The following is a 23723-nucleotide window of genomic DNA, read 5'->3' on the forward strand; positions in this document are numbered from 1 at the left end:
ATACATCCCATCCACTTAGACATAGATACCCCAAGATCAGAACTAAATGAGCACTTAGTCCAATGGAAATAACTAAATTAAACAAGATGCAGTAACCATGGAAAGTCTGGGGAAATACATAGACTAGGAGATGTAAAATACATAGATGCATAGGTTTCAGGTCGCAGATTTAGATTTAGCACATCTCTCACATCCTCATACATACACCTTACTAAACAAACCTGTCCAGCGCAATGCAGCAGAGGTGCAGTATAGATGCTGTAGTCAACAGGACATCCAGAGATGTACGAACCAAGCAGAAGATCTCTCCGTATCGCCACTGACCAGTTGTCAGCTCAATTGCAGCGAAAGGCATAACCACCAGCGCAACTAACAAGTCAGCAAAAGCCAGTGATACAATGAAGTAGTTGGTCTTCTTCTTCCTGGGAGAGGAGAGGAAACAACATTTGTCTAGTTGTCTAGTTTTGAATTTATAAAACTGACAAAAGATTGAAAATACCTTGAAAACTGTATACCTCAGAAAGAAAAGATCCAGAGTGCTTGGAAGTGGAACATGTGTGATCAAGGTGCTTTTAGATAGGGCACACAAAATGTCAAAAAAGAAGAAAGGCCCAGGGCACTCTTCTAACAAAAAGATCAAAAACCTTTATTTAGGTGGCTATTTCATAATGAAATTCTTAAAAATGCATGATAAATAGGGCTGGGTTACGCATAGTAGCACAACTAATGTAGCCCTCAGCACATAGTTTCCCTTTTTTGTAGATACAAGATCTTTGCAAATGGCTGAACCAGAAAGCCAATGAACTCACAGGTGACAAACGCAAAGTATAACCACTAGATGGCTCTACAAAATGTATAATACAAAGAAAAAATAATTGGTAAAAATAATGACAAGATAAGAAAAATAATAGATTGTACAGACGTTGTACAGACGACAAGACAAAAACAATATATATCCATCTACATCAGATTAGGCATCAGATGATGTGCATCGGAACAACTACAAAACTCTACAAAAAATAACTGAAATCCAGAGAGACCAGAAAAAGTTAGACTGTATCACAGACTCCTACTGAAAGTTTGGCACTACCAAATCGCCAATAACCAAAATCACCAAATGTCTTTCCATGCCCAAGTTCTCTTTTAAGTCTCATTTTATGCCACCAGCATCAAATGTCATTCTGAGTGCCTATAACAAAAAAGCTGGACTTTGACATTGAGAATTTGTTCTCAACACCTGATAAGACTGTTAGAGAGAATTTCACTAAATCCCCAAAAAGGTCTTTGATTGTCTAGGCAAGAATGAGTCATCTACCATAAAACCAGCTGACACAGGAGGAGCAGTGTTCGTAATGAATAAGGACAAATATGTTGAAGAAGTCTTACTGCAATTGGATAACCCAGAATGTTATCATAAACTGTCCTCAAACCCATTTTGCAGAGAAAGAGAGAGAGTGAGAGAATATGAGTGGATTACTAAACAGGAGCATAACTTCTTGTGGTGTGCACATTCTAGGGATACCCACTTTTTAAGGTCCATAACAATCTTGAATCTCTTCCAAAGAGGTCTACTATTGAATCCAATAGCCTGCCTCTCAGTTTGTGGACTTTCATATCACGCCTTTGGCTTAACAACTGCCTTCATACAATCAGGACACTACTCCTGTTGTAAAGGTCCTACATGAAATTCCTGCTAATTTTCTCTTAGTAACTTTGGATGTGGAGTCCTTATACATTAATATTGTCCATATTAATGGCATAAAAGCTCAGAAACACAAGACATTTTGCCTCCTTCTGAGTTCATTCCTCAGCTTACTTTTAAAAATAACATATTTATTTTTTGAGATACTGTTTACTCAGGATTGGGTTACAGCTATGGGGGCTTGTTTGTTCCAAATTATTTTAACCTTTTTTTAGGTTTAAGGGGAAAAGGATTAAATTCATCATAACAATTATAGTGACAAGAGAAAATGTTGGGGGTGGTACTGCACATGGATGACACATTATTGTTCTGGACTGGTTCTGAGGAGGAACTTCTAATGTTTTGTGACTGTTTTTAACACTAAAAACAGAAACATATAATTGTGTATTGGATATTATAAAAGCAAAACTTATTAGAGAATGGCCAGCATCACATAACAAGGAAGGAAGGCAAAAGACAAAAATACTGTGGTGAAAGTGGGTGATTTCCATTCTAATTGGCTTAAAGACAACATATCTTTGGGCCATTTCCAACATCTTCAATGTTCTTGTGACACAGATCAAGAGTTTGAAAAGAAAGCTATAATCTTGTCAGTCCGTTGTCAAACCGAGAGGGTATAAAACAAAAACTGTCCAGGATGTTTACAGAATACTTCAACCTAAATTTAGGCCTCTTTAAGAAAAAGCAAATGAAATCCTCAGGACAAGAGCAGCTTTACTCTGTCACAGGATACAGTTCTCTAGCAAATCCCATAAAAAGGATAATACACTTACACAGAATCTCATTAAAATGACCTTATTCTGTGGTAAGTTTTTCCTGATCCCTCCTTACATTATGGGACAGGTTAGTGTCAGCCATTTCCCTCAATATTGGAAAACATCGTTTCAAAAGCTACATTTGACAGTGCCTTCAATGGTTGATGAAGCTAGTACAGTATAAAGGACTGTATGCAAAAATAAGACTTATAAGGTATATAACATCAAAACATTTATCAGTTGTAACATTACATTTGTTGTGTATGGTTTACCTTGTACCTGTCTTAGGTTTACCTAGTGTTCATACACGTCACCTGTGAATTCATTGGCTTTCCGTTCAGGTATTTACAAACATCTTGTATCTACAGAAGGTGAAACTGTGTGCTGAGGGTTACATCCTACAGAAGGCCATTTGTGCCACTATGCATGGGTTGTAACATGTATTGTTGATAGTTTCACCACGAAACAGCCATCTGAATAAATGCTTTAAAACTTCTTACCAGAAGAATGCCCTGGACCTTTCTTCTTTTTTAAATGTATACCTTTAACTTTCTATCTGATGTTTGCTTGTTTGCAGGATTTGACAACAAAGTTGAGAGATATTCAATTCCTTTTTAAAACCTTTCAGGTATAGATAACCTGTTTTTGAATGGGGTCTCTGTAATATGAATATGTTGATATTTGCTTGGTGTATTCCAAAGTCATATGTGTTGTGTTCTGTTAATAGTTTTTCCTATACCGACTTCACATCATCTCCAGCAATACAGAAACATAGAACATAGAACAAAAACATCAACTGCAATGCAATTTCAAATGCTGGTTTAATTTAGACATAGCAGTACAGTCAAGTGAAATATTAAGTAAAACCCGATTTGCCAGATTTACTATATGTGACAGTCTGAGATAGTTTTACCTATTTTACATTTCTGCCTGACGCATTTTCTGTATGTTGTTTCCCAGACTGCCTGACATAAACATGTTGTTTTCCTGTAAATAACAGGGAGCAAATGATATAACTCTAGCCTTGGTCCTTTGTGTGGTATGCCTGTCACATCTGACTTTAACATCAACCATTTCCTTTACCTTTTAACATCAATTTCTTATATGGCAATTAATAGTTTCCATTTATTTTAGTACAATATCATAATCAGTTTGACAGACTTGAAGTTTGATTGAGATAGGTAATCCATGGCAGTTAACATGTAGTTGCCTTGATTTAAGTTTATGGTGGGTGTGTTTTGTACAAATTCTGACTTATTTCATGTTTAAGCCAGACCGGACTACTGTCACCAGTGTTGAAAAAGACAACAGGCTCACCGTAGATGTCGGTCCTTGCACAGTGCCACCATAACCAGCAGATTTCCAAACACTGTCATGATGATGATGATGGAGAGGAAGATGGTGAGAACAATTGTCTCTAGCAAGCTCAGTAATTCCTGCTGGTGCTGTTGCTCCTGTTTTTGATTGCCTGTGTTTATTACGTCATCCAACAAACTGCAAAAGAATAAAAAAAGAGACCCACAACTTTGTCACTTAGCATTCTGAAACTTTTATATGAGCATTTTCTGATCTTCCTCTTTATGCACGTATTGTTAGGTTCGGTGAGGCGTAGTTTCTCTCTATTGAGAGATGATGTCAGATGTGATGCCAGACTTTGTGGCAGTACTTACATGGGTTCAATTTTTTTAATGAGCTTTTCTATTTACTCATTTATTTTTGCATTTTAGCTTTTAATTGACAGGAAATAAGCAGAGAGAGCAAGTGAGATGCAAGGTCCCCAACTGAAATCAAACTACAAATGATTACGTGGTATTTATCTTAAACATAAGGCTACCTGTGCCCTGTATTCAAATAAATGTCAATTTAACCATATTTCTTCTGACCAGTCACAGCTTTTCCAATGAGATTACAGCTGACCAAGAAGCTCATAAACTCGTGTCTCTGGGTTTCTGAAGATTTGATCACAGTCTTAAAATTAGGTGTGCTTTACTTCAGCAAGAATTTAATTGTACTTTCTCATAAATCATATAAAGACATATCAGTGTTGAGCTAAGCTGTTGGCACAGAGTCTGCACAATGCTGTGTGGTGAGCTAAACCAAGGCTGCTTGTCACATGTGGTTGGCTTAAGACTTTTCTACTTAATCTGATTGTAGATTTGAATTTGTTTGCAAAACTACCCTCAAACTTTAATAGGCAATTAGTAGTAAATATTAATTTAAGTGAAACAAGACCAGTTACAAAGTTCATTGTTAATTCAAGGTCAGGATTACCGTGAATACATATTTGCTTTTTAAAGAGCAATAATGCTGAAATGAAGCCGGTTTTATAGAGCAGGGATTGGATTTTAGGATGAGCTTTATTGAAACAGAGGTCGTATTTATGACTTACAGTCGTGGTGATGCTGTGGCCATCACTGGTCATCTGCATTGAGGTCAGCAGAGGAGAGCCCTCATCACCCCATGTTCTTGCCCTGTTGAGACACAGACACACACACACACACACACACACACACACACACACACACACACACACACACACACACACACATACACACACACTGTGTTATTGCCATGTTTCTTGCAGTAAGTATTTCTGGAAATAGTAGCCAGCTTATGTGAGCAAACAGCTGGATTTCTACTTGTTTGTCCATCTTACAACTGCATTAAGGCACCAAAAACGTGATATTTGCTCCTAAAATAAGTTACTGGATCACAACTTGAAAGTGTATGATATTTATAAGGCAAATAGGCTGCAACAGGCAGCAGCTGTCTCTGCCAAATTCCATCAGGATGTTAGTTTGTCTTTGTAATGCAATACTAATACCATGCTTTAGTGAATACCACAAGGGAAATTCTCCTTTCTTATTCCCTTGTCCAGGGAGGTCAAAGGTCAAATATCACCGCCTGAACAGCACGTCTGGAGCTAGTCGAGATTCAGCATATCCTGGTTTTCCCTGTGAAAGGGCAGTCTGTCTGACCCCCGCAGCCCTTATTTAACCTCGTAAATAAGGGTAGCATATAGAGTTTGCCAACAACAGCCTGAGGTAACAAGAAAACAATTAGTTTACCAACAGATGAGGGGGGTTAAAGCACTGTCCAGACTATATGTTATTTTCTTCTATCAAATCAAAAAATTGTGATTCTGATCACTATAGAGCCTCTTATGTTTTGTGAAACTATTCCATGAATGACAAAATAGAGAAAACAAACACATTGTGTCCACAAGAATTTATATTATCAACATCTTCCATTGAATGTCTTGGTGGCAGGTTTGACATTGTATATTCTATTAAGAAAATGTTGGAGGTGTAATTTTTCAATGGTTCAACCTCATCCCTTCTTTTCTTTACTTGACCCCATCACTTCTGTCATTGTGGGTCTGAATAACAAGAAGTTAATTCCAGTCTTCAAAATGTCAATAATTTGAATGTCTAGTGTTACATTGATGTGTGTTTAAAAAAAAAAGAATTTCCTTTGTTATCCTGTTACCACTAAAATTCATATATAATATTGTGTGGTTGACAGGTCAAAATCAGTTTTAAAGGAAATGACAAAAAAGGTTTGAGGTCAGAGTCTTTTTATAGTTAGTATCTGTTCTTGAGGTACATGAGAGGGTCTTTTATCGGTACAGTTGGAGATGCCTTATCAGCTTTAAGCACCTATTAAAACATCTACAGCGTCTCTGCTTTTTTTATGACCGCTGTCTTGTCTTATCGCACTGCAAGGTCAATATCATCCCTGGCAAACTGTGACAACCGGCGATCCTGTCAACATCACTTACTTCCTGTAGACAGAACATCATTTACAGTATGTAATCCGATATTTCTCAATTCTCTGATCTGGTGTCATCAGTGCAGCCTTGACGCTTTTTTATTCTGTCCATGTTTCCTATTAAGCATAGTTTACTAGACTGAATCTTGTCATGAAGACAGTGAAGTTCAGACTGCCTCTATTCAGAATAAAGACAGTCAATGCATTGGTCTGTGAAACTGGCCTTGATGGGTTTACTGGTCCCCTAACCCTAACCCTCCCCCCTTGAGTCTGCACCAAAAATACTGAAAAATCAAACTAAAATCAAAACACAAGTGACAAGAGTGTGTTTGCTTTTCTATAAACGGCTCCGCTTCCTTGAAGGGAGAAGAGAAGAGAGATAACACAACCCAGAGAGATTACACCAAAGCCTCATTGTACTTGGCGGGCTGAAATGCTTACATGCCATCTGTACTTACAAGGGCCAGTAAGACACTATGTTCTTTTTCCGAACACATGAAGACCATGGGCAAGTTACAAAACGATGTGGCCCCTGGGCATAGATGCATTAAAGCTCCCTTGCCACCACCGTCGTTGGTGGTCAAGTTTCCCTAAAGTTATTTTATGATTTCTTAATCCAATGATTCCTAAATAGTGGTACGTGTACTCCAGGAAGTAATTCTGTAAAAAAAAATACCCACATTAAACATCGTCATGTTTAAGAGCAGCAGCTTAAGTCCTCAATCTGTTTGCCTACACAGGATGCATTCAGGAACAGTGTTGAGTGCAGGTCAACAATGTTTCAGCAGCGTTCAGAACCCAATACACAGTCACTGTAGTTACTGTTGTTAAAATAGACATCAAAACTAAAACAAACACTTTGGGTTGTGAAACATGAGCTAATGGTAAATGGTTATTCAAACCTGCTTCAGCTATCTGCTTCGGTCACACCAAGAGGTGCAAGTGCAAACTTCTGACAGCACTGCAGAAGTTTGCCAGACAAAAAAGGGTTTTAAACAAATTTGGTCTATACTAAGTATCATCCAACCTAGTCTAAAGTCAGAGGACAAGAGTTTATACTTGATCTAAATGGCCATATGATACACAATGAAAGGTACAAATGGGAATAATGGTGCACCATTTTGAGGGCATTCATGGTGTCACGCACATAATTGTGCACATGAAAAGTGACAGAATCAGTTTTTGCCAAACCCTGCCTACTTTCCAATAAAATGTGTACTGTGGCCATGATTGTCAGTTTCATATGCTATTAAGACAATCCAACAAGAGGGTGCCCTGACCCATTGCACCCCTGGGCCCGTACCTGCCAGGCCTGCTCTGTAAACCATCCATGACCAGGACACAAGAACACTAATTATACACACATAGTAAATAAAAATCAAATGTCAAGTTGCTGACACAATAATTCAGCTCAACAATGGTGCACAGATTGGATGGTGTTCATATTTCCATTCTCATTACAACATCCAATTTTCAATAACACACCAAAAAATTACTGATTGCTGTTTGCATCTTAAATGACCCGCAGAGGAAACTGTAATCAGCATGATCCTCTTGCTCTCTCTCTCTCTCACACACATACGCACACACACACACACACACACACAAAAGCAGAAATCATCATTGGACAACAAAACTAACACTACCCACTCCCCTACTCGCCACTCACTCGGTTACTAACACATCGGACTGAGAACGGAATGAGGAATGACAAAATATTTGCTCAATCTGAATTTGAACGATCAGAAAAAAAGAAAAGGGAAGGAAAGAAGGGGTGAGAACGGAGAGGAGCCATATTTCTGACAAGTTACTGCGGGATCTCCTGTGTGATGTGCGTCCAGGGAGGCGTGTTTTCACAGCTCACTGTGTCTATTTCACATGAGACTGACACGGAGCTGAACTGAACTGAGAGAACTCTGGAGAGCAGGGGAAAGGAGAGAATAGGCTGCTTTTTTGGCAGTTATTTATATTTCCTGCACAGCCTAAAGTACATTTGTTATCAGTACTTGTTAATACTGATCAAACTGTGTCTTCTGATTTGATTTAGTTTTTATCATAACCCATAGTCATTGTTATTGATTATGTTTAATGCCCTAAATTGAATAGATTACCCTAAATGAAAAAAAGTCAAAGAGAGAATCGGACACACAGGTTGAGTTTCTCTCATGCTGCTCTGAAAGAAGATATAATCTCATTGGATTTGTAAACCAAAAATCACTTTTGTTTCATGCTGCCTTTGTGGCACATGGAAGTGCAAAAACTGTGCTGCAGTCAACTTGCTGACCATGTCATTATAAACATTATATTTTATTAAGTCTTTCATAGCTGTCTCAATTTTTTGCCACATTTATAGCACCATAGCTCTATAGATACCAACATCATCTGTTAGTTGGTCAACCACTTTGGTCCAGAAACATCTCAACAACTATCAAATGGATTTTGTAGAGACATTCATGGCCTTCAGAGGGTGAATCCTACTGAGATTTTCTAGTCCTTCCAGAAGGTTGACATTTTAATTTTTTAGTGACATGTCTCATCAATTATTGGATGGGTTGGTACACATATTCATGGTGTCATGAGGAAATATCCTGGTGACTTTTCCTCTTATATCATGAGGCTGACATTTGTGGTCTTAAGTGAGATGTCTCAACCACTGTCTGCTGGATTGCTGTAAAATGTTTTACAAATATTGATGCCACTTTTCAGGATGAGTTCTTATCACTTTTGAGATCCCTTATCATTTCATCTTGTGCTATCATCAGGGCATAACTCAAATGTGCCCAATAGTTTGTTTTAAGACAAATACCTGCAAAGCTACTTGTAGTTTGTAGTAAAACATGCTAACACAGTAAACTGTGTTAAACATGCTAACCATTATGTCCAGTACCTACTAGCAATTTCACTGTAAGCACGCTGTAAGTCATGCAAAGGCTAACAGAAGAGATCAGTTCAAGTCACATACAATGTCGACAACTTCTTGTAGAATAAACCTAAACAGTATATTATATTACATAGATAGATAGACATGGACTGACTGATAACAGCTAAAACATAGACAGATGTAGGAGGACTGACTCATCTGATGTGAGCTGTAATTAGAAGAAGCTCACTCACCATCTGGGAAACTTCTTGATTTACTGGGCTGCACAACCTGCGTACCTGAGGGACACCTGAAAAACTGACTGATTCAAGACATCCTTGGGGAGTTTTAGTTTTTTCTTGATGCTGTCCCATCCAATCTAACAGTGGAAGATGCAGCTGCTGGGATCAGATTTGCCTTCCTTTCAAGAGCAATAATGCCACTCACTCTCTGTTGATAGTCATTGACAATAGGTGTTGTTAAAAGGTGGGGAAATTTTCTGTAATAACGTTTGTAATAACTGTCTTGAACTGCCTTCAGTACTCAATGTGAAGCTTTACCAACACAATTACTGTTACACTTCATGCCACACACACACACACACTAACCTGCACACTTGCAAGCAAAATGTAAAATTCTTGAAAAATTACAACAGATCTATTCAATATCCTATTTTTTTCCTTGATCATGTCTCCACACAAACACAGACTTACACGCATACACAGATATTCCACACTATATAAACAAAGATTTTACACCATGTGTTGTACTGAAATCCAAACATGTGCAATTTGCAATGTGCTGACTCTTCTTCACAGTGTGCTCAGGAGTGATGCTGAGATCATTTGTACTGTAACAAAGGTCTAAAAGTTGACAATCATATTAATTTCTTAAACAGTAGTGTGTTGTGATGAATGTATTGCAGTGAACGCAACAAATGCAGCAAACAAAATGCTCTTTAACTCTCTGCTCACTTGTTTTGTTGTCAGGTGGGAAGTAAATACTTCTCACATAATCTAACACCTCAGATTGTGAGAGGGCTGAACCGTGTGTGTGTGTTGGTGTGTGCGTGTACTTGCGCATATTTGTTGATTTGTATATGGAGGAGGAGACTCTGGTCCCGTTGCCAGGAGACTGAGAGGTATCATCCTCTCCAGACTAGCCTGTAAATTTTAAATGTTTGAATAAGGAAGGTTGACTCCTAAACAAACTACTGCCAGGACAGATGCTCTCACCTGAAGCTGTGAAGTAGCTGCTGATCAGTGTTGCTATGCGTTAAAAGGTCGTAGGGCTGAATATTTTGAAGAAATTAGCCATTTTTTACTGTTATTGTGTTGTGCAGTTGCTTTTTGTATTTTCCATGTACTTTCCATTACTACATAATATTCAAGTTTAGGTTTGACATCACAAATGCTGCTACATGAAATGATAACAGCCACAGTAGTTAGCCAATTATGGTAAAAACTGTTGAAAAACATTGGTATTTCTGATATCTGACTGACAATGCTGAATACTAGTGTGGTTAGCTGTCCACTGTAGCTGTTCACAGACAGGACAGGCCGACTCACAGCTCTGAATTCTGTAAGTCTCAATTCAGGTCTGTTCAATGTTGATGTGTTTAAAAGTTTGAATCGGAAAAGCTGACATACGTTCTAGCTGCCCGTCTGAAACAGACATCTAGATCATCTGTGTAGAATCGGCATTCTTTTTTGGTTTTTGAAATGAAAAAAAAAACACAGAAACCCCTTATTTCTTCAAACATCAAACTTATACAGAGTTATGTTCCTCAGTGAAACCATCTTTGGCTGAGCGTAAATAGCAAGTGCATTAACCAGACAAGATCTAATATTTTCTTTTTTGTTGTTTTGCAACTCAGAGTTAGCATTAATTAGCTACGGCTGAATAAAATGACCAGAGACAGTTGTCATAGCAGGTGAACAATTGGAAGCCTAAAATGTAACTTGCTACAAGAAGACACTGTTAATTAATTAAAATCAATACTGTTGTAAAAATTGGACTCTTTCAATTCTCAATCTTCAATATTGCTAATTATTCATTCAGTAAAAGAAAGCAGGTGATTTTCTATATTCTTTTCATTACCAACAAATTCCATAAAAGACCAAAAGACAACAATTAATCAAGCCTAGTACTGACAAGTATCGGCTCTGTAGTTAAAGCCTGATATATTCCACTGTGCTTCTGCTGTTGTCCAAAAACTATTAAAACACATCAATGAGCTACACTGTTGTATATTGGTTTACACAAGCAATGTAGTCAAATCCACATAAGCCATACTTAAACACTCACTAGCTCACTAAATCTGCAGCTGAATATAATCCCTAATAAATCCACTGTTTACTCACGTTTGTGTAATGTTGGCTAAAAACCAGTCTCAATCTGTTATAGGAGATGATTTCGCTTTTTGAGGAACTACAGTTATGACTTATTTTTAATATTTTGTCTTCCATAGGAAACAATGGTCTGTGGGATGAGAACTGAAGACAAGGTAGATAGTAAGTATTGATTTGGGTCTTTTTATGTAATTTGTTAACCATAAAGATAATACAGAATATCATCATTCGTATCACCAAGGAGACAATGTTAACTATCATTTAACTGTCCAACTTCACTTTCCTGAACCTGTACCCTTCTCCAACATTTTATGATTCTGATGTAGGTAAAGGCAAGGCAAGGCAGCTTTATTTATACAGCACATTTCATGCACAGGGGTAATCTAATGTGCTTAACATAACAACCCTAACTTTAAAAACACAATTAAAAAAACTCAATTACAGTAAAAATTGGAAACATACAATTTAAAAAAAGAACACAAGCATAATAAAAAAAATAAGTACAGAAATAAGAAAGAAGAAGAGGAAAGAAGAAACAAGAAAAAAAGAAGAGAAAGAAATTAAAAAGCTAGACTAAAATAGAGCATAAAATATGAGAGTGCAGCATAAAATATGTAATGATTTGCATTAAAATTATTAAAAGAACATACAGTACAAATGAAAGATTAGAATTTAAAGTGGTTTAAAAGAGCTCAATCATGAGCACATGAAGAGAGAAATGTGTTTAACCTGGATTTAAGGGTTAGGGTTAGGGTTAGGGTTAGGGTTTGGGGGCTGATTTCAGTTCTGTTGGTAGCTTGTTCCAGTTGTGTGCAGTTGTGTGCAGCATAACTGTAGCATAACTGTAGCCACTTTGCATATCTATTTTTCTGCCATTTTGTGCATACAAACTTGTCTCTCTGTTTCCTCTGCAATGACTCTTGCTGTACGATTGTTAAGCATCAGTGCATGGTGGCACTAAGTATTTTTCTTTTAAACCTTTCCCATCATAGAAAGTTAAAACCTGTGACTGTGCCCACATTTTTGGAGAGTATCTTTAAACAGTTGACAAATGTTAATGGCTGTATCGTGATGATGAGGACTCACTGGTTGTGGAGGTGGTGGAGGTGTTATTTACTCATATGTTAACACCTGCAATCAACATTTGCTTAATTTCTTTTTTTGAAATGAATGCTCTTTGAGGCTCATACAGAAGCCCTAATGTGTTTATGGACACTACAGTGGGGCAGAGTTATGCTTCGATTACATGGAAAGATAAAAAAAGTGTTTATAGCTATAGCTATAAAAGGCAGGGTGAAAATCTGGCTATCGCTGAGAAGCTAAAACTGTAATGATTGTTTAAAGATGGGGACAGCGATAGACATCTTTAGACAGTCTCTCTATCAAGAAATTCAACACACGCGAAGTGACAGCAATAGTTATTCCAAGAATGAAAAAAGAGAGCTTTTACTTCAAACCCGGCTCATTTTTCTCACTTCCTCACACCTTGTTAGTTAAGTCACATGCTTTTAGAAATGAAGACCATAACATCACACACAGTTTCACCAGTTCAGAGCCTCTTCTTGCTCAATTAACATGGAGCCACTGGGACACATGCTGCAGAACTCAAAGAGTACAAAACAGAAAGCAGAACCTCTGTTAGTTTAACTCAGCAATAATCTGCCAACAGAAAAAAAAACATCATTGAGATTTGGACACATACATATACACAAACACACACAACTGACAGCAGCAGCAGGAAACAGAGGAATTGAAGAAATGACAATTTTTGTTTTTGTCAAGAACAAATTGGTTTGGGACGCCAATCAAAACCATGAAATATATCACCACCGGCAGCAGCAGCAGCAGCAGGCATCACACCAACACACAACACACGCACATACTTTCTATGGGTTGGAAAGGTCTCTACAGTAGATGGATGTAACACTAAACTCTCGACTGCAACCAGCACACATTAAATTCTTAAATCTGTGGTGGAAAGAACATTAAGAGCGTACTGTATGCCACAAAATCCCCCTCTGGAAAAACATATTTAAGTGGTGATCTCTCAGATTCTTGTTTTGTCTCCATCTTTTCTGCCCAACACTTGTTTTCTTTAATGTAATGCCCAGGGATCACCTGTCAATCAAATAATAGTCATCGACCTTTTTATTCCGATTAAGTTTGAGTTTATAACACTGTCAGCAACCCTGGTCCAGTGTTTGGTACGTAAGTAGAAAAATGTATCAACTTGCTCTCTTACAAAATCACTTACAATACTTTATGAATTGCTCTACAGCAAGAGTAGTTAGGTACATCAGGGTCCATGTTACATTACATTTGCTACAAAAAAGTAACATCCAGTCTGTCAGAGGTGTCAAACTCCAATCCTCTAGGTGAAAAATAAAACAAGACACTGACTGTGGTTTAACAAGTAGCCATCCTAAGTTCTGGAGGTATTTATTGGACATCAACAGCTAGTTTAGTCCCATCTTCACAGTGTTGCTGCAATGTTTATACACCCTTAAACACACTCAGGAGATTCCTGAGCTTACCGGTGGCCAAAGTTAGCAAGCCAGTTAAAAAGACACACCACACTTTTGGTAGAGGTTCACTAATTGCCCACACCTCCATATTACTCTGAATGGAAAGAGAGACCAAAACTGATATCAATCCTTCATCAAGTAAGGCAGTGACCAAGTCGACACATACAGTACTTTTATTACAGTAAGTAACTGAGCACTACTGCAATTCAAATTGTAATCCCTCTCACTTCACGTCACAGAAAAGAATTGTGTTTACTATAATGTGTTATTATAGTCTGGCTAGACCTGACCACAAGTGAGGTAGGGTCTAGCGAGGAGCCGTTCATTTTCTCGTATTTGAGGCGGCATCAACAAATGTCGATCAAATGCTTCTGTTCAGATCCTTTTTATGAAGTAAAATCATGCAGCACAAGTTTTTGTTCTATTTTCAAAGTGAACTAGCCTTCCAATTTAATTAGCATACAATCTACTGCTGCTTTGAACGGTTGCTGCACCTCCATGGCCGCCATGCTGGATGTAAACAGAGTCGCTCTTGAGCCCGCCTACCTGTTCTGTGATTGGTTCCCTATCTCAGGCGAAAATTTTGTCTTGGTGGCCATGGTAACTTTCTGAGCGAAGTGGAATGTCGCTGGAAAGAGAGCATGGGTTTACCCAGGCTAGTGTTATTATAAAGGAGCAACCAGGGCACAGGTGGAAAAACTCTTCTAAACTGAAGAATTACTGTTATATACAGGTATACAGGTTGTGAAACTGCACATTTATCAGATGAGAAAAAGATGGAATACCTGGTTCTGTGGTGACAAAACTTCAAATTCACAACCTTACTGTATGTGGACAACTGGGCCATCAGCCTAGAATAGGTATATGAGATCCTGTTGGACAAAGTCTACTGGGAATTAAGTCATTATCTCAAACCAGGGTCTAAAGTTAGGTAGAAAATAGATTAAAGATCAAATACACACCCACTAGCTGGCATTGTATCTTTCTGAGTTTGCACATAATCTCTGTAGATGTGGCATGTGATGTGCAAACAGGACGGTTAATCTGGTGGGGGGTTTTTTTATAAACTACCAGCCTGTGTAATAAGCAGCTGAACAACCAGGCAGCATCTGGAGACACTTTAGCCAAGTTTAGAGACCATATTTGGCAGCTAAAATAAAGAAAGAGATTGATGAAATTTTGGACCTCACAGTGTGGCTGAAGACCAGATTCAGTTTTCCCAAGTTACAGTATTGAAACTCAATTTCCTTTTGAGTTTTCACAATGGTGATGTGTTTTAGAAATATTTCAAGCTAAATCCTGACTGTCAGAAAAGTATTATAAAATCCTCCTCCCTTGTTTGTTTTAAATTACTGAATTTGAATAAGGTCACTGTCTTACTTAATTACTGTCTTAATCAAATAAGTGAAATTTGAAGGCTGATAACGCTGGTATGATTGAACACACTATATATTCAATCATAGTCTGAAGATGTGAAGGTGAAAGATGCTTTAGTTGTTCTTTATTTTCTGTCTCTATTGTTGTACATGATATGTACAGTACATGCTGTACTCTGGTCCTGGCTTGTTTGAATTTTAATGGTGTCTTGTAAGCTCATATGTATGCATGACACAGTAATAAAAAATGTACTCATACATACTATAATTAATCATTAATAGCTTTAGACATTGGAAGGAAACTCCTGAATTTTGACATTTAGAAAGAGGTGTCAATGACACCAGGAAGAGTCGTTGCAACAATTCCAAATAAAGAATACACAATATTTTCAAAAAACTGTGAGTTTAAATTTCATATCTAAAAATAATCTGCATACGCACTATGTAGCAATATGAATCTGCTTCTCAACAAGGTTAGACAAAACCTTAAAAATATCTTCAAATCAACCCTGTCACTGACAATTACTATCAAAAGCCTCTCATTTTCTCCCTCAGTGTGGGGGCGCTGACTTTTCCATGTGCTCACAGGGACGCACTAAATCACACACTAGCCTGCTAGCGTGACTGGAGCAAGATGCAACTCTCAGCGGATGGAGCGTGTCTTCTGAATAAAGCTGTGTGGGTGAGGGTAATGGGTTGTGAGTGGGTAATTGAGCGTGCTGGGCCCATCACAATGAGGGTGCCAGCTCACTGGATGGAGGGGGGTAAAAGGAGAATGACTGTAGAATGTAGTGTATAACACAAACATGAGCACATGCACACGAAGCCATAGATGTACAAGCGGAGGCAGATTGTGGAAATAAAGCCTCTACTGAGCCATTGGACATCGTGTGACCCCATCGGTTTAGTTAGGACTGATCAGTTTTCCACTTTCTCATAGCACCACTGTCGACATCAATATCTCCTTATCCACATGGTCTGCTGGGAAATTGGGCGCAACCAATAAAGAAGGAAAAATTAACAACAAATAGTTTCCTCCCATAAAGATTTTTTAAAAACCCAATTGTTAAAAAAGGTTTCGTAAAGGTCATTTAACAGATAGACAATGTTTAACTTGATGCTTTGCATGACCACCTTTTCAACATACTGAGTAAAGTAAGTCTCTTTATTTAAATAAAATTTGTATCTACAGTGTAGGGCCACATGACATTCTTATTTTACTGTGATAATATTTAACTGAAAATTCTAATCTGAAAGTTTTTCCCCCCACCAGTGACGAGATTGAAGTGCAACATGCTGTGTCTGTAACTTCACCTTAACTCACAGAAGAAACTGTCACATTTAAGTCATGCACTTGACTGGAATAGATTGGTCAGAATTGCTTTTTTTATCTTCCTGTTAACCCATAAGCCTGTAATATAGATAAACATACAGAGTGAACAGCTAATTCATTGTGGTGAGAGTAAGGGTTTCACTTCTACACAAAGAGACAGCTGATTATTATCTTTTTCAGAACGGAACTGAGCTTTGTGTTTGTTCATTTGTAAGCAATGCTCACTGCTTCAATACATTTAGGCATTAAAGACGACTGAGCCCACAGATCCCAATTTAAGGGAAACCCTGCATGTGCTCAAACACAAGGATGTCAGAAAATGTCAAACAAGCATCAATTAATTGGAGACTGATGGCTAAACATCAACAGACAAGGAAGTAACGCAGTCATTTCAGTGAGCAGATGGGTTAAGTAAATGCTACCACTATTTCAGCTTCAGAAGGTGAGCAATTTGAGCATACTCGAGCCTCATTGGCTGTCTGCAAAGTAATTCATAAAAATGTCTACTCCTTAATGATGCAAGTGCACTGCTTATTATCAGTTTGCTTGGAAACCTGTGCTGATTAAGTTTTCCTCGCTCTCCAGCTGCAACTAATGGTTATTCACAGCATTGATTAATCCCTGCTGCAGTTTTCATATTCATCTAACTGTTTATTTGCTATAACAGATTAATAATCAGGAAACATGTGCATCACAGTTTCCTAGACCATAAGGCCATGTCTTGGAATAGCTTGTTTTGTTCCACTAAATGTCTAAGAAAATACCTTGGAGAGTATAAAACAGAGAGAAGTGGCACATCTTTGTGAAGCTTTATGCATGACTTTGATATTAATTGATAAAATTGCAGAAGTATTTCCATCACTGTCCTTTGATACCAACAGAAATCCCAGGGTCCTCCTTTCTACGTCTAGACCTGTGGAAGTTTGCTGAGTTCTCTGAGATGCTTGTTCAGATGTAAGCGTTGTTACATTTATCTGATAGAGTGGAATCAGAACCAGTCCCATGTTAGGTTAATATGGCGCTGATCTCCCTCTGTATATAAAAACAGCTGTAAATGGCTTTTTATATGAAATATGAATGACAACTAGGCGGACTGTGTGCGGACAAATCATCAGGAGGAACAACAAGTACACTGAGCGAAAGGACCAAATAAAAGTGTTCATATCCTTGTGGATGGCACTGAGTAGAAGTTGCACTATTGCCTATTTGTTAACTTATCTTTGTTGAGAACCAAGAGTCAAAAAGTATAGACAAATGTAGTGCCATGGGTGAGGAAGGGTGACATTGATAATGAATAAAGCCTGGTTAGCCCTGGGAATCAGGCTAATGAGTTGATGTTGGTACAGACTGCCTAAAATTAGCCTCAAGACAGTGGCTCTCTCCAGTGGCTGTCTACAGGGAGAGGCTAATAAGGACAGCACAGTAGGATACCGAGGACAAGAACATAACTGTTTCTAGAAAAGGCAGAGAACAGAAAGGATCCACAAAATCACTTTTCTCTGTAACTAATAAACTGTATTACCTTCATTTGCCAGGGGCAGGTTACTTGAGTACACTCGCTGTGTCTAAACACCAGTTTGTGTCACCTGCCTGATTCATTTACAGATGCCTGTATGTGGAAACTGTCCAGGGCTATCAGTCTGCTTATGGCTGGAGGCCAGTGTTGGAATTATACTTTGCTCAGAGTTTCAATTTTTAGATGAGGCAGGAGTGTTTATTTCTCATACGGGTAGCTCCTGGTTTGAAAAGTGAAGCCAATGCGGAAGTACCTTAAACCTGCATTGTTTTAAATGGCCAGCAGGGGGCAACTCCAACGGTTGCAAAAAGACTTTCAATTGTATGAAAGTCTATAAGAAAATTATACTACTTCTCACTTGATTCTTAACCTCAGTAAACACACAAATATTTAATATTTAATATAATGTACTTCTGGCTCTAAACATCTCAGAAGGCAACAGTCATAAGTAAACTCAAAACTTTAAAATGGCAGTTCATAAACACTTGATGACATCACAGTGACTATGTCCATATTTTTTTTTGCAGTCTATGTTATTTCTTCAAGAATTATAGGAATCAATTCAATCATTTGATTCTGATTCAAATTCTATTACAGTTAACTGTCTAATAATGGTAACTCAACATGACTGCTTGCTTTCATAAATTGCCTTTGATTTATTTTGTCTTCTTTCTAGATGCTGCCAAAGGTTACACAACTGGGACTATTCATTCCTGGGAAACAATTTAAGGGAAGATGAATGATGAGACTGATTGTTGCTTGTTCTATTGGGGCAAACCTTGTGTGTTTAAGGGATTACACAGTGTGGATTCCATGTAATATGTTTTGTATATGTGGATGTGCCAAAAGATGTTGGCAGGCTAAATGCTGGTTTGGACAAGATTTCCTGAGAATAGGAGCCACGTCAAGGGAAAGCAATCAAAGTGATTCATTACCAGAGAGGGTATTTAAACAATGGCCTTTTAAATGACACCCTGCATCCATTCTTTTAAAATTCTGCATCTCACATGATAGCCCAGAGATGCACCAGTCCAACTAAAGTCATCTCTTTAACTTAATACTTCAGCAAAGACTCTAGGCAAACAATCAGAACAGAAGGAGTGGGCTTTCATGGTTGTCTTGTTAAGCTGCCATTTCATTTTTTTATTATATTTGATTACATCACAGAAATGGAAAACGTTTCCAGTGAGATCCTGAATAAGACCTAAAATCCGCCATCCACATCTGCCAATTCTAAAGCTAAATACCTATTTTATCCAAACTTGCCCCGGACTTCATGAAAACAATATGCTGGTCCCATGAAATCTCACAATATTACTACTAATACGCAATTTATATGGTCCACTGACAAGCAGAAATACATTTCCCGCTATGAGAAGGTACGTAAGCAACATTGTTCTATCAATAGCACTTTAGAAAGCAGAATGGAAAAAATAAACAGAGAAAACAGAGGAAATCAATGTAAAAAGTATCTTCAGATTAAGAGGTGAGAATATTATGTCTAATCTATGCTTCAATTTTGTAAAAATGCACAGGTCATGCTGTCTTCCCAAAAAAAAATGGTAGTTGTTTCACTGAAACGTTTACATTCAAGTGTAAGATCAGAAGATACTTATGATGTTCTGGAAGGCAATTACAAAACACATATTTGGTTATTTAATTAGAGGGGATTTGGTTTTTTTGCATTGTGAATCTGCACTGGTGCATCAGCCTGTCTGCGTGTCTCTGCTCACTGCTGCAGGATCATGTGACATGTGTATGTGTGAATTGGAACCAATGTCATCTAGAAAGATTAGGATAACTTTAAGCAGCTGCACTCTTTTGTCACACAAGTTGGTGTCAGGCAGGCTTAGAGAAAGTCACCAAAGGTTTAGATTAGAAATTTCAAATAAAATTTAAACACACATAATTTCCTTACTTTCCAGAAAACTATTTGAATGTCAACCTCCTATATCTGGTTGTGATTCCACTGAGCCCTTTTCTTATGAGCTCTGTCTCTATATAAAACCAGTCCTTCTTAAACATCTTTTTTCACAACCCTTTCACGAAATTAGGACTTTATTTTCATTACATTTACTTTTCCACAACACATATCTGTCCTTCTCTTCTTTTCATCTTTCTCTTCATCTCTTTCTCTTTCTCTTACTTGCACAAACACATGAACACATAGTGTAAACAGCTCTGATACACAGTACAATCAACTGTGTATCAGTCTGTGTATCGTTATGCATAGTTATCCATTGTTTGCAATCAATTAAATGATTAATCATCTGAACAGCAGCCAAAATACTGCAGCAGTGTCTGCCAGCAGCAGGTGCTGCCTTCCCTGCTGAAGTGTATCGGCTACATCAATAAATAGTGTTTGCTTCTGTTTGCATACAATAATAAGTGTGTGTGTGTGTGTGTGTGTGTGTGGTGGTGGAGGGAGGGGGGGTTCTAATAGACAAACTATACATATGCAATAAAGCAACAAGGAAGGAGAAATTGCAGCACATCTGCAATGAAATGTCTGTGTTCAGGGTAATTGAACAACAGCAAACCTTTCCATATGTCTTGACAGCCTTATAACAAATATTGACATAGGAATGCTTTTCTGTGAACTTCTCAGCAAACCAAAAACCAGGACTAACGGAGAAGATGCTCTTATCCTCTATTCCAACTCACAAAGCAGCTTTTTCCCATATGTCCCATCCATGCTCTCAGACAGACACACCTCAAATGATAGAAGTCAAGCCATAAAACAAGTGATAAGACTTTGCTGAGCCAAAGGAGGTTCAACTAAAGTTTGAGCGCTTAGTCTGGGGCCAAGTTTCTCTGAATGTGTACTGAACAAAAAAGCCCATTAAGTTATTCTCCAGCATCAACCAACTTTTTCCCTCTAAAAGCTAACCTTAATGTGTATAAAACTTACTAACTAGAATATACCTGCACTCTATATTCCTAACCATAAAAAGTCTCTGTAGCTGTACACTGACATATTTTATGATTGAAAAAACAAAACAAAACAAATAGTAGCACTACAGCTGGTTAAACCATGAACAAGGGACAGCAGATAATGTGTTATCATAAATCTTCATAAATAAATCATATCATAAATCAAAAACAAAAGTAAAAACACAGTGTATAGAGTAGGCTAATAACTGATGTGCAGTAATACAAAACATATACAGCCTACATAGTACCTTAAACAGTTGTAGTTAAGACATATGAATGATTCAAGTAGTGAAGGATCACATTAAGATTATGAACAACTAAAATCAAGCGTGTTACATCAGCAGCCTGATTAAGAAATTAAGCGCTTGATGGAGATCACATGGACAGAAGTGTTGTTCTAAGATTCACTCAATCAATTAAACATGAATCTAAAAAGACTAAAGGCTCTATACTGTAACAGCCCACGAGTCGGAAAATCCTCATTCAAACGTGTTTCTCCTTACTTCCACCTCTGTCAAACTTTTATAAAACATAACTCGCTCACCTGCGCCGGGCTCTTCGCCTCCGGTGCTCGGACCCACACGCTACAGTGGGGACTAGAGGCTCTCATATTCCGGTTTAAATGGAGTGGGGGGGATAAAGACCTACAGCGTGCCTAAAGAGTCCGATGTGCATGAGCTGCAGATGACTGACACTGAGCGACAGTCTGCCTCGTGCCATCCAGAGGGGGGAGTGAGTGAGAGAGAGAGAGAGAAAAGAAGAGAGAGAGAGAGAGAGCGAGAGAGAGAGAGAGAGAGAGAGAGAGAGGTAAATAACCTACTATATTAACACACACGAAGATATATACATACATACACATACATTTACACATTGTGTAACATTGTTAATATTGTGTTATTCAGTTGTGTATAATCAAACATTTGCTCAGTTCATACTATGAAGCTTTGGAAAAATTGTTCTTGTAACTTTCGTGCCAATAAAGCATTTGAATTGAATTGAATTGAATTGAACTATAGGCGGGGGTGGTGGACGTAAGGTCTGGGTTACAGAAAGCGGTGTAACTAATAGCAACAACACAAAAATTAAAAGAAGAATGCAATCTAATAGAGTGAGAGAGAGAGAGAGAGAGAGAGAGAGAGAGAGAGAGAGCGGTGCATAGTGGAGCAGCTGGATATTTTTTGGTTTCAATCAAACAATAATAAAACATACATGTCTTATAATAAATCACAGACTGGAGTGTTTACGCTTCTCTGAGAGAGACAGATGGAGTTAGAGAGAGACGGGGGGGCGGGGGGGTCAAACATACAGAGAGAGGGGTAATCAATGCTGCCATCGTGTGGCCTTTTATAATGAGATAGAGCTGATAATTCAAAGCAAGGGCAAGGGCCTAGTAAACGTAAGTAAGTCAATTTCTACAACAAAACAATACTGACACTGACATTAAATTGATAGTAATACATTTTTGGGATTTAAAATTGTTTTTTTAATAATATTTATTATTAAATAATGGTTGTTAGTAATGTATTAGCGACCTTCCATGATATGATTGTACTGCTTTCATGGGAGCTCAGACATCTCTTTATGGAAGTTCTGCTCCCACATATAACTGTAACCCTACATATGTTCATCTCAAGTTTTGAAACTTTGACCATGTGTAAAAATTACAGAAAATCACAAAAAGCAAGACATGTTTCTTTTAAAACATATAAGACATTTATAAATGTGTGTTAAGATATACTTGAAACAGAGGTCACATATCATCAACTTCATCCCTTTTAGTAATATGTCAAATGTTTCACAAGCTGCAAATGTTTCTTTAGTGTAAACATTCCAATCAGGTGGCAGGTTGTCCTGTGATACATTATGGCGTAACCTTTTTATGTTTACTTTTGAATATGTCATTAAAACTGCAGCCATAATGTTTTCACTTTACAATGCTGCAAAATATTATATTTGTTAACTTTCAATAATAGTAGTCGAAATTCGAAACTGTGATGATCGCTGTCCAGGGTGCTGATTCTGGACCAGTGCCAAAACTTTGCCATCATTTGCCTCATCTGTTAAACTCACTATATACTGTATATCTTCTCGTTTCACATCCTGGTTGGTGAGACTTAGAGACGCCAAACACCAACCAACCTCAGTTCCGCTCATGGCTGCCCTCTCTGGCAGTATCTTTTCTGGCTTTGTGTTCTCTTAGAACATCTAGCCAATTTTCAGATACAGTACACAAATTCTCCACACCAGACTCTACAACTAAAAAAACAAAAACAAATATATACCTAATTAAAATAATAATTCCGCAAAAAATTACAAATTAACTTTGTAATTATATAAAAGAGCTTACTAATAGCCTACCGAAGGAGTCTACACTATCTGGAAGCGTATTTCACGTATTTACTGCATAAAGTGTGAAGACATTTAGAAGCAGTGGGTACTAATTTAGAGTACCTTCACAATAATTTAAATGTTTATATTAGATTAATGCCCATCACAAGCAAAAAAGTTTAGCCTTAGAAGCATTATTCCATGATACCAATTTTGCTTTTAAGTCACATACAACAAAAATCACAATTACTGTTCTCGCACCAGAATAAAAT

General features: G+C 37.8%; 1 protein-coding gene across 1 annotated transcript in view; it reads right to left on the reverse strand.

Moving 5' to 3' along the window:
- Positions 1 to 21825, reverse strand: part of si:dkey-247m21.3 (5-hydroxytryptamine receptor 4) — a 48491-nt gene extending 26666 nt beyond the window's left edge. The window contains exons 1-4 of the mRNA XM_053340274.1: positions 21668 to 21825; positions 4847 to 4928; positions 3775 to 3951; positions 222 to 422 (exon numbers count right to left, since the gene is read on the reverse strand). Coding sequence (XP_053196249.1) covers positions 222 to 422; positions 3775 to 3951; positions 4847 to 4869 — 401 coding nt within the window. The 5' untranslated portion in view covers positions 4870 to 4928; positions 21668 to 21825. The remainder of the gene's footprint in view (positions 1 to 221; positions 423 to 3774; positions 3952 to 4846; positions 4929 to 21667) is intronic.
- Positions 21826 to 23723: the final 1898 nt, after the last annotated feature.

This window comes from Scomber japonicus, chromosome 19 (genome assembly GCF_027409825.1).
Source record: "Scomber japonicus isolate fScoJap1 chromosome 19, fScoJap1.pri, whole genome shotgun sequence".
In the NCBI taxonomy this organism is placed as follows: Eukaryota; Metazoa; Chordata; class Actinopteri; order Scombriformes; family Scombridae; genus Scomber; species Scomber japonicus.